Raw genomic sequence first — 15015 nt, 5'->3', positions numbered from 1 at the left:
CTCTGTCTCTGCCTCTGTCTGTCTGTCTCTCTCTGTCTCTGTCTCTATCTCTGTCTCTCTGTGTCTGTCTCCTGTGTATCTATATCTGTCTGTGGGCGTTTCTTTGGTTGTCTGTCTCTGAGTCTCTGTCTGTCTCTCTTGTCTCTGTCTTTCCGTCTCTGTCTCGGTCTCTGTCTCTGACTCGTTCCCTCTCCCTCTCCCTCTCCCTCTCCCTCCTTTTGCATTTTAGCAGCTTCGACCCCGGGAGTGAAATCCGGGGAGGTTGTTATAGCTACCCAGATCCGCAGGGGTTCCGTCTGTCTATTTAAAGCCCCTTAAATCTTCCTCCCCCTTTAAACACCATCTTCCCCGGGACTCGCGGGCCAACTTGTCTTTAATGAGTATTAAAACCCTATCTCCGCGCAATTAGCTCATTCCAGCCCGGGCGGCTCTGACTGACAGAGACGAGGGAAGCATCCGCGTTTTCCCTGTGGCGATCAGTGCTGATTGGAGCCTTCAAAGGGAGCTCCTGCTACCTTTTTTGTTTTTGTTTTTTTTCTTCTTCTTCTTCTCTCCTTAAATATTTGGCTCTCGGGTTCTTCACTGTCTTGGCTGGGGCGCAAGGAGCCCCCCCTTTACTTTCTCTCCTCTCACACTTGCTCTCTTCTTCTAACCCCCCCCACCCCGCCCGCTCCCGAAGGCGCCCGAGGAAAGCGAGTTGGCTCCCTCTTACCTGCTCTAGTCTCTCCTACGAGAGTTTAGCTTGGGGAGGGAGGGGGGAGAGGCGGGGAGAGGAGCCGATCGCACACCTCGCTGCCAGGAGGGGGACGCACAGGAGCCAGGAGGGGGCTCCAGGGGAGGGGGGAGGGGGGCGCCTCTCCTCTTTTCCCCCTCTTTCTCTTCTTTTCAACTTTTCCCCGTGTTTGGGGTGAGAGGTCCTGAAGAACCTCGAATTTTTCGCTTTAAAAAATCTATTTTGGGGGTGAGGGCTTGTTGCTGTTTTTCCTGCTCCCGTGGCGATGGCCCCGTTTGGATATTTCTTTTTTCTCTGCGGGCTGAAGCAGGCGATGGGCAGCTACCCGATCTGGTGGTGAGTGTGGCTTCCCCAATTTCACCTCTTCCCTTCTGGCCCCCCATTCCTGCTCCCCCTGAATACACGCCCCAGCCGCCGCTCCCGAGTTTCGATCCTGTGTGTTTCCCGGGTCCAGATCCCCTCGAGGTCCAAAGCTCGGGTTGGGGGAGGAAAGGACGGAATGTCTATAACTTAACTCTACCCCCCCCCCCAGCCAGGTCTCCCCACTTTAGAGCTGCAGCGACGGGGCGGAGATTGAGTAGAGTCCAGTGGTTGTTTGTTTCTTTTGGTTGCTTCACTTCGACCTGTGTGCGTCGGTACCGCGACACCCACATACACCACCCCCCAACCCCGCAATCCACACCAGTGGTCCCAGTGGGACAGAGTAGTGAAGGGAGCTTCCGGGGGCTTTGATCTGCTCGAGCCAGAGGCTGCTGCCGAATTAAAGAGCTAATGATCCCAGTTGACACCGGCACTTCAAGGTGATTTCCCTCGACATACGGGAAGGGAAAAGCTGGAAAGAGAGGGCAGAGGATGGACGAGGCAGTCGAGGCTGGGGAGAGTAGAAGAGAAGATGCGAGAAAAAGAGAAACGAGAAGAAGTGGGGACCGGTCAGTGAAGAGAGGAGGAGAAAGGAGAGGAAACAGAGATAGGAATAGAAAAAGGAGGGAGACATGAAATGATGAAGGAGGAGAAAGGACTGAGATGAAAGACTTCTTGAAGGAATATGTTTCTTTTATACGTTATGTATAATAGCCATAGACATACATTAGATACACAAACTTTTTTTTAAGTTGGTAAGACAAGACCGAACACTTCAGAGGAGAAAAGTTACGTAAAAAGAAAGGAAAAAAAAAAACAGGAAAGAGGACCAGAGTGGGTGAGATAGGGGCAGGACCAAGGCTTGTGCAATCTCTCTCGGCCCATCTCTTGCCTGCCTCTCCCCGGGCCTCAGCCGGAGATTGGGGTGTAAAACCTTCCGCTCCGGCGAACTTGCCGGTTCCTCGTTTGCTCCACGGACGCTACTTGTGCTTCCCCCTGGGTGCCTAGTCCGGGGTGTCAGTGAAGGGGGTCTTTTGGGAGGCTGAGATTGCGCCCTTTGATCGTAATTGGAGGTAGTTATAGAACGTCCTGAACAAGGAAAGAAGAGAAGCCGGTCATATGGGAATCTCAGTCTTGGGAGAAGGAAAAGATGAAGGGGGTGACCTGTACTTTCCTGCTCTCCAGGACCTTCTTTAGTCCCAAAAGAATTAAATGAAATTAAAGCGACAGAGTTAAAGTGAGAGAGAGAGAGAGAGAGAGAGAGAGAGAGAGAGAGAGAGAGAGAGAGAGAGAGAGAGAGAGAGAGACTGTCCCTTCAAAATTTTTCTTCTCCCGAACCCTTCCCAGGCGGATACATAGACAGAAAACGGGGAGAGGGGGGCGTTGTTGAAGAGGGAAGGGGACTTGAAGTTACTGATGTTGGCCTCAATCTAATCTAACCCCGACGGAAGCCCAAGTTAAAACCCCAGCTGCCCTGGGCGCCTATCCGTCGCAGTTGACTTACTGCTGCGCCTAGGGAGGGCCGGACTACCTAGGGGAAACCCTGGAGTTTTCACTTGCAAAAAACACGGGGTGGGGAGAAGTGAGGTGGTGGGAAGAAGGGGAGTATTGAGACCGAGAGTAGAGAAAGTCTCCTAATTCCACTTCTCCGACCTGCCTGTGCCTAAGATTTAGCATAATTATGCAGGGGGAGGTGGCAGAGAGAGAAGAGAGACAGCCGAAGTACATTTAATCCGATAATAATTTTTCTTTCTTTCTGTTTTTTTTCCCCCTAAAATGGTTCACGGGAGGAGGTGGGGCGGAGCGGGAGTGGGGGGGGGGGGAGGAGGAGTGATATAGTTGTTATGGGTGACTCGGATTCTGTCTGCTCCCTCTGACCTGTCAGGCGGTAGCAAGGTCCCGAAATCAGGCGGGGGACTGGTGGGGGGTGGGAAGGAATGAAAGTGACGAATGGGACTAGATATTGGGCGGGGAGGGGTGGGTGGGGGTGGGAGAGTCAAGACTTGAGGGAGGGGATGAAAATGACGAATGGGACTAGATATTGGGAGGGGGAGGGAGGAGGGTCAGGACCAGAGGGAAAGTGACGAATGGGACAAGATTCCCTGGCTGGGGCTGCAGAGGGCCGTAGGCACTATCTGGGGTGGGACAAGGAAAAACTTGGGAGAAGTTCCCCAAGATGTAAACGAAAGTTAAAGGGAAGAGAGGAAGGGTGCCCCAATCTGAGAGACTTGGGGGGGGGGGGTGTTCAGAGAGACAGTCTGTCGATTTCCTTTAAGAAAAATAATCACTCCTTCGGAAGTCCTGGTGCCTCCGGGAGACGTGGGTGGAGGGAGAGTTAGTGCTAGTGTGTGTGTGTGTGTGTGTGTGTGTGTGTGTGTGTGTGTGCGCTAGCGTGTTGTAGGAGGGAGTGGGGAGGGGACATTCGGTGCACCCGGAGAGCTAAGCGCCCCGGCTTGGGAGGGGGATGAACACTGGTGAGATTACCCCCCTTAAGGAGGCTGCGGGGTGGGAATGAACGATTTCGCTGCTCAGGGCGCAGTCCCTCTGCTCTGTTTAAGACCCAAGAGAGCAGTCCCAGTTAAGAACTTGCTAGGCTTGAGAAGAATTAGATCTAGACGGGGAAGAAGGGCTTCGCCGTGGAAGGCCCCTTCTCCGGCAAGGACACCTTGTCCGGGAGAGCAGGCGCAAGGCAAGCAAACACCGCTGCCCGGGGAGCGGAGCGGTGACGCTGAATCGCCGATTAGGAAGTACAGTAATGGCCCGCCGAGCTGCGCTAGGCTAATTCGCCGTAATTGCACCACGGAGACGCGCACGACACGGGCATACGCACTTCACTGCAGGCACACTGAACACCCCCCTCACACACACACACACGCGCGCACACATACCCTGAACACCTCCCTCCACCTTGGGGCATAAGCACACACATCGGGAACATACCCACGGAATGCACAACACACAGACAATCCAACACGTGGAGCCACCCCACAGCGCCCACTGTCACATGCACAGACACACAGTGACCGGAACCTGCACACAGACCCCCACCCTAACATGCACAGACATACGTGCAGAGACACGCAGGCCCGGGGCTGCAGCACCTGTGGCTTCAGTCGGCCTGGGCTCTCGTTCTCCCACCCCAGGAATGTGACGGTGCGCAGGGTGTGGACGTGTGTGTAGCTCCCGGATTAGAACCCCACTTAGAAGGCCAACCGGACGGAGCCCCAAACCTGAGCAGGTGTCACGGGTCTCCCTCCGCCCGGGGTGGGGGGAACCGAGCCAGAATGAAGGGCCGGGGCAGCGGCGGCGGCGGGAGGGGGGGGGGAGGCGGGGGACAGGGCTCTAGGAATCTACAAGTGTTCAGGAATCTAATTGGTGTGCAGTGATGAGAGCAAAAGCAGTGGAGTCGGGGTCATTGGCGGGGTGGGGAGCAGAGGACACCTGCAGGGGGGGAGCGAGGGGGGGGGGCGGAGGCGGGGAGGTGTGCCGCCGCCGAGGTTTGTTACTTGGAGCCAGATCCCCGTTCCATAGCCCTAATTAGAAACCCCGGGGCAGCCGCATTCCTGGGGCGAGAAGGAAGCACGTTCCGCCCCCAAACTACTGATATAAATATCCCTCCTGTCACTGGGGAGCCTGATCCCCGGCCTGGCCTCCCCAAGTACACCTCCTCCTCTTCCTTCCTTGGCCAGGGGATACCCAGTGACTTGCCTTTGAAATCGTTTCTCTTGGACAGCCAGAGACTTTCTGCCTGGGACTCCAGGGCCTCCTTCCACCACCATTGACCGCCTCCCTCCTCTCCTTTCTATTTTGTTTCGTTTTCCCTCAGAGATAGTCCCCAGGAGCCCCGGGTCGCAGGGGGTCCCTCTGCCTAGACACTCCAGCCTGAAATGTCTGACAAGTCGAAGGGCCAATGTCAGTCTGCTCTTTTGAGGGATCTTGGGGCTTGTCCCAAGATCCTTGGCCTGGGATTTCATAGCTTTTAGAGTTGGAATAGATCGATTTGGCCACCCCCATCCCCAAAATTTGACAGCTGAGGAAACTGAGGCCCAGATTTACCAGAAGTCAAAAACCACTAACTAGATCAGCTCCCAGGTCCTGTAATACCCAAAAAAAGGTCGTCTTGCCACTCCCCCACAACTGCTACCTCTTTCTGGTTTCGAATCTCTGAAACATACTCCCATTTTCTTCCCCTCCCCACTTCTTCCTCTTCCCCCCTTCAACAGCAGCCTGCTATCACAGAAAAACAATGAACATTTAATAATGTCTTACTGAGCATCAGCAACTGGAGATAGGCACTGGATTTGTGGTTTTATTGGTGTGGGGAACTTCTGGAAAGCAAACTCTCTACTAAGGGAATCAGCATCTTCACAACTTAGTGGGCAAGAGCTGCATAGAGCATTAGGTTAAGTGACTTGCCTAGGGTCTTCTAGCCAGTAGGAATAGGTAGCAGGACTTGAACTCCAGGTATCCCAGGCTACAGGCAGCTAGCTGGCTCTCTATCCATTAAGCCTCTCTGGTGACCTGAAGACAAGCCAAAAGACATTTCCTCACTTCATATTTATCTTCTGCTGGTGAGAGACAGTGTGTATGTAGAAATAAATATAAAATATTTAGGGGAAAAAATACAAAGCAATTCAAGAATTTGGAGAGGGAATACAAGGGTTCAAAGTTACCTCAGAAGCTGAGCTACATGAACATATATATGTCACTTATGAGCCTCAGTTTCTTAATCTGTAAAAACTAGGACTAATCATACTTACATCTAAATATTTCCTTCCTGAATCATCAGTTAAAATCTTCTCTCTTCAGACATCATATAGCACTTTATAGTATACTCCTCTTAAGTATTCACCATGTAATATGTTGTATTTTAATGATTGGTGCTCGTATCTAACCTCCCCACCACCACTTGCTCTCTTACCACAGAATTTTCTCTAAATTTCTCTAAATATTTCCCAATGCCTAATTTAAGGCTATGTATACAATAGATACCAAATAAATGTTAACCAATCTTGAAGTGATTTAGAAATATTAACTACTATTATTAGAGGGAATTTTTTCCACATTTACCTGAGGAGTATTAAAAGAACTGAATTAAATGGTTTTGGAGGTTCCTTCCAGCCTAGGATTGCCATTCTGCCCCTATCTATAAGACATATATATATATATATATATATATATATATCTTAGAGCCCCCAACTCTCTCTCTTTTTCCTTTAGCATATAGCAAGCATTCTTGTCTGTAAGAGAGGTGTTTGAGGTTTGAACTAGATTTCCTCCAAAATCCTTTTAAGTTCCAAATTTTATGATTTGGAAATAACTAGGATTTGCCTAGTCTAATTCATTCCATTTTAAAGATGGGGAAACTGAGGCCAGCAGAGATGAAGTGACTTACCTAAGGTCACACAGAGTAAGAGCATTCTCACCTTAGTGTGAGATTCACACCTAGGTTTTCTGACTTCTTTGGAAGGGGTATTGTTTCTAGTCTTTTAAATTCTCACCCCTCCTTTTACCCCTACTTTTACTCTCTGCCTCCCTAATTATTCTTTTGTTTCATGCCTTCTGCAACCCCCAACCCCCCCAAAAAATTACAACACCTCTAAGCCATTACTTCCTCTCAAAATGCTCTCCCAAGCAGTGGAGAGGACTGATAGCTGGGGCATTGTGGTAACAACCATTGCATATAAAAGTGAAACTGACCAGGGAACCTCCTCACCTGAGAAACAAAACAAGGAAACAGCCCAAATCAGGGGCAATTAGGCTTTTGAAGTTGGTTCGTCTGGGGGTGGGGGTGGGGGGTTGCTGAGAGGGAGGTGTTGGCAACACACTGAGGAACTTTGAAAAACGGCCCCATCCCCCAGAACCTGATCTGGGCTTTCCAGGAACAAAGCTGGGAAAAGTTGAGTGTTCCTTCCATCAGAGCCCTCCTTCAGAGGATCCTGGGAAGAATTCTCCACATTTTGAATCATAAGACCTAGGTTCAAATTCTTGTTCCAACACCCATGGGCAAGTCAGGTCAGTTATCAGAACCTCCCTGTTCTTCTTGGGTAAAACAGGGATAATAATACTTGTAGCTTGAAGGGTTTCTGGGAGAAAGCCCTTATAGAAAGATGAGTTGTTAAGGTTGTCTGGCTCCAGAAGCTGGGCAGAGCAAGGAAAGAGAGGCCCATCGAGTTAGAAAGACCCAGGAATATGAAATTAGCCAAAGGCTAATCAAATCGCCAAATCACAAAAACAAAGATCCCTGGATAAGTGTGAGGAGTGAGAGGAAACTCCGCAGAGAACCCCCAGGCTGCCAGCAGCATCCAGAAGTCATCGGGTTCAGCCCCAAGCCTCAGAGACAAATCAGGAGAGGAGAAATGAAAAGGGCCTGAAAACAGAGCCTTGGACATGGAAGGTGCCTCAGAGAAGAGGGCATCAGAGCTGAGGGGAGACTCACAACATAGAAGGTTACAAGATCTAGAGGGGACCTTAGTTAGCAATGATGTAGCCTGACACATGTGAGCAAATTAAGGCTAAGAAAAAGTGGCTTAACAAAGTCAAACAGCTGGTATTTGGGACAGACTTAGGACTCAACCTCGGATTCTGGGATTTTCCATTATCCCAAGAAGCCTTCGAGAATAGTACAAGCTTGTCCTGGCTTTCTCTTAATTTCTCTGGACACCCTCCAGTTCCTCTTTGCTACTATAAACTCCAGTGACCCAAAGTAGGCATGGCCCTCTAATGAAGGTATGAGTAACAAAGTATACTGGCCCTTACATGCCACTCGCCTTCAAATCCATGCTAACGTCCTGCTTATTCTTTGCATTGCTGTGATGCCATGGCTGGTATCAGGATCATAGAAAAGGGATCAGAGAAGTCACAGAGTCCAAATTCCCTCATTTTACAGAAGAGAAACTGAGGCTTCTTCAGGAAAGGTTAAACGACAGTCTAGGTCATATATACAGGAATCAAGAGAGTCTGGATTTGAACCCAGATGCTCTGACTCCAAATCTGTGTGTAGTAGAAAGCATGTGGGCTAAAGAGTCAATTCAGATTAGAGTTTGTCCTGGTTCCACCACTTACAGGCCAATTCGCAGAAAGTCCACAAAATGCAGTTTCTTTTTCTAGAAAACATGAATAATTCTATTTGCCCTGACTACCTGCAATAAGCTAAAGCCATAAAGAAGCAAAATTGAACTAACTCATGGCATTTGTGCCATCAGCAGCATTATATCATGGAATCATGGAATATTCAAACTTAAAGGCAATTTAAGAGACCAGTCCTCTTCCTGCATTTTCTACATTACCAAGCCAGTTACTGAACCCTCTGAATTCCTTTTCTGAAATACCTTTTAATCCAGGGGCTTTTAACATTTTTTGTGTCAGACACTTTTTGACAATCTTCTGAAGTCTAATATTACTGTGGTCTGTTGTCTATATTTATGACTGACAAAAACACTAAATCTCAATTAGAGGTGAGTAGCAGCTCAATGGATTGAGTCAGATCTAGAGACAGGAAGTCCTGAGTTCAAATTTGAACTCAGACATGTCCTAGCTGTGTGACTCTAGACAAGTCACTTAACTCCCACTGCCTAGCCCTTTTAACCCTTCTGCCTAGGAGATACTTAGTATTAATTCTAAAACGGAGGTAAGGTTGTTTGTTATTTCGATCAGAGGCTAGTAAGAATTAAAATGTAATTCTTCCCACCCAAAGTTAACAAAATCCCTGAAATCTGTCCATGGCCCAAGAATTCAGAATTCGGGCTTGATCATGCCCTCTCCTCTGTTTCTGCTGGATTTGACTTATTGAACTAGAATCCTATCAGGTCTTCCTATCTCTACTCTCTCCCCATTCAAAGCAGACTATTGGAGCTACCAGAATCATGTTTGATATTGACCTGGTCATATCAGTGTTCTTAAAAAAAAGATGCAATTCAACTAAATCCAATCTGACAGTTATTGAATAAATGCTCTCTACTATCTGCTAAACTCTGGGAATAGAAAGACAGGAATGAAAGTTTCTGTCCTCAAGGAACTTCCCTTCAATTGGGGAAGAGGGAAAATACAAAGTGTATGTGAGTCAGTAAATACAAAGTACATAGAAAGTAACACAAAGTAATTTCAAGAGAGAAAAAGCACTGAAAAGTAGGGGAACATGGGAGGTTGACACCCGAGATGTGCTGTGAAAGAAGGCTAAGGATTCTAAGAAATAAAGGTGAGGAAGAAGTACACTCCACACATGGAGGACCCCAGAGATGGAATGTGGACAGGAAACAGCTAGCTGGACAATTTAGGTGGAAAGAGAAAAATATAGAATCACTGGCTAGATAAATAAGAGACTGACTGGCTGTGTATATTTTAAATCTTAGAGGCAACGGGGATCCACTAAAGATTTTTGAGTGAGGGGAGTGGTATGATCAGAACTGTATTTGAGGAACATCATTCTGACAGCTGTGTGGAGGGTGGAATAGAAAAGGGGAAAATTGGAAGAAGGGGAAACAATAGGAGGGTTCGAAATAGCCTTGGCCAGAGCTGATGAGGTTCTAAACTACCTGAGGAATGGATGAGACAACTGGAATGGAGGTAGAATCAACATAACTGGGCAACTGATTAGATCTGGGTATAGGGCTGAGGCCTACAAGGATGATGGTTTTCCCAGTAGAAACAGGGAAATTCAGAGAAGTCATGGGTTTGGGAGAAAATATGAGTTCCATCTTGGATGAAATCTTGAGTAGTTCCCTTTTGTCTACCGAGTACAAGGCCAGACAAATTCTAGCATCACCCTGCCTTTCCAGGCTTCATCTTTCTCCTCTCTAGACATTGTAGGCTCTACCCAAAATGGACCAGTGTAGGCTGGAGGGGTCAGGGAAGGTTTCTGGGAGAGGATGGGGTTCAAACTAGGACTAGAAGGCTGACTAGGATGTTGTGAGGCAGAGAAAGTGCAGGCGGCTGCTATCCCAGGTTGGGACCAAGAGGAATGAATTAACCATCAAATTCAATACGCTTTTCTAAACTGCTTACTCTGTATGGGGCATCATGCTAGGTATTATTACGCTTATAAAGATGAAAAGGAAACAGTCCTTGACCTGGGAAGACTTCCCATCCTATCAGAAAAAATAACATACACAAATAACTAAATACCATCTATACATATTTATATGATAAATACAAAATAATTGTTTAGATAGTGGCTGTGCCCTAAAGGGAGGGAAGGTTTTCAAGAGGTTGTGGTGAAAGCATTCCATTCAGAAGGAGTAGGTAGACTGTGCAAAGGCATGGAGATGGGAGATGGAATGTTGTGTATATGAAACAACTAGTAGGCCAGTTTGGCTGGAATGTAGAGTGCCTGAGGGAGAGCAGTGTTTAATCTACCTGAGAAGAGGGATTGGAGCCAGACTGTGAAAGGCTTGAAATGCCCAACCGAAAAGTTGGGGAGTGATCTTAGAGGCAATAGGGGACCAGTGAAGCTTCATGAGCATGAGGGGGCCACGGCCAGACCTGTACTTTAGCGCTATCAGTTTATTGGAGGACAGAGAGGAGCCAGCACTGGCCATTTTTATATCTAGGACAAGCTGGGGACTGGAAAGAGCAGAGATGGCAGCTGGAGATCATCCACTACCTGAGGAAAGAATTGCATCCCAAGGTGACTTGAGCTTTCCAAGTGGCTTAAAGGAGAGGAAGTATCCTGGTTCCAGGCTACCACCAGAGGGCTGGTTGGGCAGAGGCCAGGAGCTACCCCAGGTCAAAACTGCCACTCTAGGGAAGAGAACTGGCAGGGGAAGAAGAATGGCTGAGCCTGGTGTTTTCAGGTTTAGTACTCTTTAAATTTCTCGCCGTAGGGCAAAGCCCCATGACATCACCCTAGCTACAACTCTAGAGGAGAGTCTTGATGAAGGGACACCAATCAGAAGGATATTAAAATAGTCCTCATAATCAATAACAGGGGCTTGAATTGGGCTTGTTGTAATATGAGTAGCGTGAAGGGAGGAACTCCTTGAAGAGACCAGCAATCATGTCATCCAAAGATCAGTTGAAGAAATTGGGGGTATTTAGACTTTGGTGATAAACAGATGCTGTCTGCAAGTCTCTGAAGGAATGTCATGGAGAAGAGGGAGCCGATTTGTTTGATGTGATACCAGAGGGCAAAACCAGGACAAGTGAGTGGGCAGAGGAAGGGAAGGGAGATGGGAGAATCAGTATAGGTTACATGAATTCATGGGCACAATGTTAAAAAAAAAAGCTTCTCAAATAATTGGAGACATGCAGAAGTCGAATGGGCTATTAGGTAATGAGTTCCTTGTTGCTAAAGGTATTCAAATAGAATGGGTGACCCCTCTGAGGGGAAGAATTAAATAAAAGACTAGGCTCCTCGATCTAAGGTTCTAACCCTTCCAACCCTTGAGATTCTCATTCTCCAACAGGTTTTATTATAGCTAGTGCAATCTCTTCTCTTCCTTTTCCAAGTCCACTGCCATCGCCGTAGCTTCTTGCCTAGATTGATTCAACAGGTTCCTAACATCTTTCCTTCCTACTTCTCTGTCCCCAGTCTGCCTCACCCACTTTGTTCACAGACTAATGTTCCTACAATGCTACTTTCTTCTTGTCATTCACCTGCCTAAGAACTTTTTCTAGCTCCCATTCCAAGGCCCAAAGACAGAATGCAAACTCCTTTGCTTGGCACTTTTTTCCATTGCTCAACATCACAAACACAGGGGAGTTTCCTCGTTGTTCCTGCCACATATCAAACAGATGAGAATGGGCACCTACAACCAGTGTTCTGAATGAAATCATTCTCTCCTTCTCCGTTCTTCCATTCCACTTGGAACTCCTTCCTCCACATCATCCACTCAAATGCTCATTTGGAGCTGTAGAGGGAGAGTGCTGGATGAGACCCATCCAATCTCCCCATTTTATAGATGAAGAAGTAGACTCAGAAGGGAAATTGGCCTTGGCCAGAGTCCCACGGAGAATTCATGGCAAAGCTCGGATTGAATTCAGAATCATCTTTCTAGTTCCATGTTCTTTCCCCTACATCGTGGCTCCCTGCTTCTTGACCACCTCAACCCACACAAAGCCCTCCCTCTTTTGAGCCTCACTCTAACTTGCCCCAACTTGGCACGTAGCATGAGTACCCTGACTCGATGGCTAAGGACAAAACCAGAGAACAAAAGGTAGTCTGTGGTTTGATTGGAGGCGTAAGATTAAAAATTAATATCCAAATACTCCAAGTATTATTTTTATAAGATTTAATGATAATAGCTTGAAGCACAGGAAAAGAATAGCCTCCGTAAAGAGAAAGCTTCCCAGTCTGCCCACCCGGAAGAGTGCGCAGAGCAGCCAGAGAACCACAGCTGTAACGCTTTACCAGCACAAAAGCCCAAAGCCTTGCAGCATGGGTTTCAGCAAAATGTAGCTCCCAGACGTCAGGATGCAAAGTCAGGACATAACTTAAAAGGATGCTGGGCAAATGTAGTTCAGCTATATCAATTTTCTGTTTGCACAGAGGGTAAGTGGAGTATGTAAAGAAATAATATGCCAGAGCAGCTAGGTGGCTCAGTGGACAGAGATCCAGACCTGGACATAGGGGGTACTGGGTTCAAGTTAGACCTCTTAGCTGTGTGACCCTGAACAAGTCACTTAACCCTCATTGCCTAGCCCTTACCTATCTTCTGCCTTGGAACCAATACACAGTATTGATTCTAAGAGAGAAGCTAAGGGTTTAAAACATACGTAGAGTATATGGAGAAATCCCCATTACCTCTAGGTTTTTAGGAGGAAATGGAAGTCTGTGTTTTAGGCACTTGCTCTCTTGATAAAAGCAGGAATGACTCCTTAACCTCTTTTTTACATATAAGGAAAAACATAGAGCCACAAGACGTGGATTTCCTGAGATAAATTCAAGCAGAAGGGGGGAAACCATCAGCATCAACTCTTTAGTAAACTCCAATTTCCCCTCTAGCCTTATCTTCTCCTCCTTGCTATAATAGAGTAGCAAGTAGGGTCCCCTACAAGGTATAGCCAGACTAGTCTCTTTATTCTCTCCATCATGGATCATACGTGTTCCTGCCTCTGGTCCTTGACTCATGCTATTTTCATGCCCCATCCTCCAAAAAATGTTCCTTCATCAAAGTATGCTAAATGTAGATAAGATCATTTCATACTACATTATTTTATAGATGGAGAAACTGAGATACAAAGAGAGGACTCAACATCACTCATATAGTTAGTGGGAAAGCAAGGATTTTAACCCAGTACCCATGACTATTTTCTTTTTTTTATCCAGTCCTTTCTTTCCAAGGCCCAATTAAAGTATACACACTTCAGAGCTTAGGAAGGACCTTAAACATAATTTAATTCAAATTCTTCTCCATTCTATTCTTCCGTAATACAGGAGGTCCTGGGTTCAAATCCAAATACATAACCCCTTTTAAGATATATTTAGGCCCCTAAACCAGCCTCTGCTAAAAAGACTTCCAATGCTAGAGAACTCCCATCTTGCCAAGGTAGTCTGTTTCATTGCTGGACAGCTCTCATTCTTAGAAAGTTCTTTGTTCTTTCCAGATGCAATCTGCCTCTGGTAAACTGTACCTTCCACTGAGCCTCATTCTGCCTTCTGGGGTTAAAGAGAACCCTTCAAAAACTGGAAAAGAGTCATCATGGGCTTTGTCCCCTTAGTCTTCTCTTCTTCAGAATAAGAAAACCCACTTTCTTCAGCTGATGCTCCTATAACCTTCCTCCTTCTCATCATCTTCTTCTGAAGGAGGCCATTAAAAATGATGTAGAATTAAGCAAACTTGGAGGCAGCTAGGTAGCTCAGTGGATTGAGAGCCAAATCTAGAGACAGGAGGTTCTGGGTTCAAATCCACCCTTGGACACTTCCTAGCTATTCGACCCCGGGCAAGTCACTTAACTCCCATTACCTAGCCCTTTCTGCTCTTCAACCTTGGAACACAGGCAGTGTTGACTTAGTATATACAGTATTGACTCTAAGATGGAAAGTATGGGAGAAAGAAAGAAAGGGAGGAAGGGAGGAAGGAAGCAGCAAACTTCAGGACCTCGATTTCCCTTATTCTGGGCACTGTTTTCCTGATACAATCTAAAATTGTGTTTGTTTTGTGTCTTTTTCTTATGAACCACTATGGTCAGATTCCCTCTTGTCCTAAAATAGATTTTAAAATGTTACATTCGTCTGTGCTAAGTTCAATTATGAGAACTCTGGAAATCATCAAGAAAACCGGGGGAAATGAGATGCTTAGGCCTATGGTAAAATAGACTTAGGGAGAACATAGCAGCTGTTTTCAGCTATCTGGAGGATTGTCGTGTGGGAAGATGGCTTAAACTAATTCTTCGTGAATTAGGACTAGAACCAGTGGGTGGAAGTCAATCAATAAGCATTTAAGAAGCGCCTGTTATGTACTGGGCAATATACTAAATACTGGGGATAATACAAGAGATAAGAGTCACAAGGAACTCCCAATCTAATGGGGGAGGCAACACAAAAACAAGCTACCAAAAAAAGATAAATGGGGAGTAATTAAGAGAAGGGAGAAATATTAATAATATGGAAATAGGTCTTGATCAATGACACACGTTAAACCCAGTGGTACTGTGCATCGACTATGGGAGGGGGCTTGGAGGAGGAGAGGGAAGGGACATGAATCTTGTAACCATGGAAAGATATTCCAAATTAATTAATTATTTTTTTTTCCAAAAGAAAAAAAAGAGAGAGAGAGAAGGGAGACACTAGAACCGAGAGGTTGGAAAAGACTTCCTTTAGAAAATGGAGTTTTGAGGCAGCTAAATGCCATAGTAGATAGAGTACTGACCCTGGAGTCAGAGACCTGAGTTCAAATCTGAACTCAGACATTAGCTATGTGACCCTGGGCAAGTCACTTAACCCTATTTGCTGAAAGAGAGAGAGACAGAGAGACAGAGAGACA

General features: G+C 46.7%; 1 protein-coding gene across 1 annotated transcript in view; it reads left to right on the top strand.

Moving 5' to 3' along the window:
• Nucleotides 1-254: 254 nt before the first annotated feature.
• The window catches only part of WNT3A (Wnt family member 3A), a 101261-nt gene continuing 86500 nt past the window's right edge, over nucleotides 255-15015 (top strand). The window contains exon 1 of the mRNA XM_056805173.1: nucleotides 255-1069. Coding sequence (XP_056661151.1) covers nucleotides 999-1069 — 71 coding nt within the window. The 5' untranslated portion in view covers nucleotides 255-998. The remainder of the gene's footprint in view (nucleotides 1070-15015) is intronic.

The sequence above is a fragment of the Monodelphis domestica genome, chromosome 7 (assembly GCF_027887165.1).
Source record: "Monodelphis domestica isolate mMonDom1 chromosome 7, mMonDom1.pri, whole genome shotgun sequence".
Classification (NCBI taxonomy): Eukaryota; Metazoa; Chordata; class Mammalia; order Didelphimorphia; family Didelphidae; genus Monodelphis; species Monodelphis domestica.
This window is presented reverse-complemented; position numbering and strand designations above follow the sequence as displayed.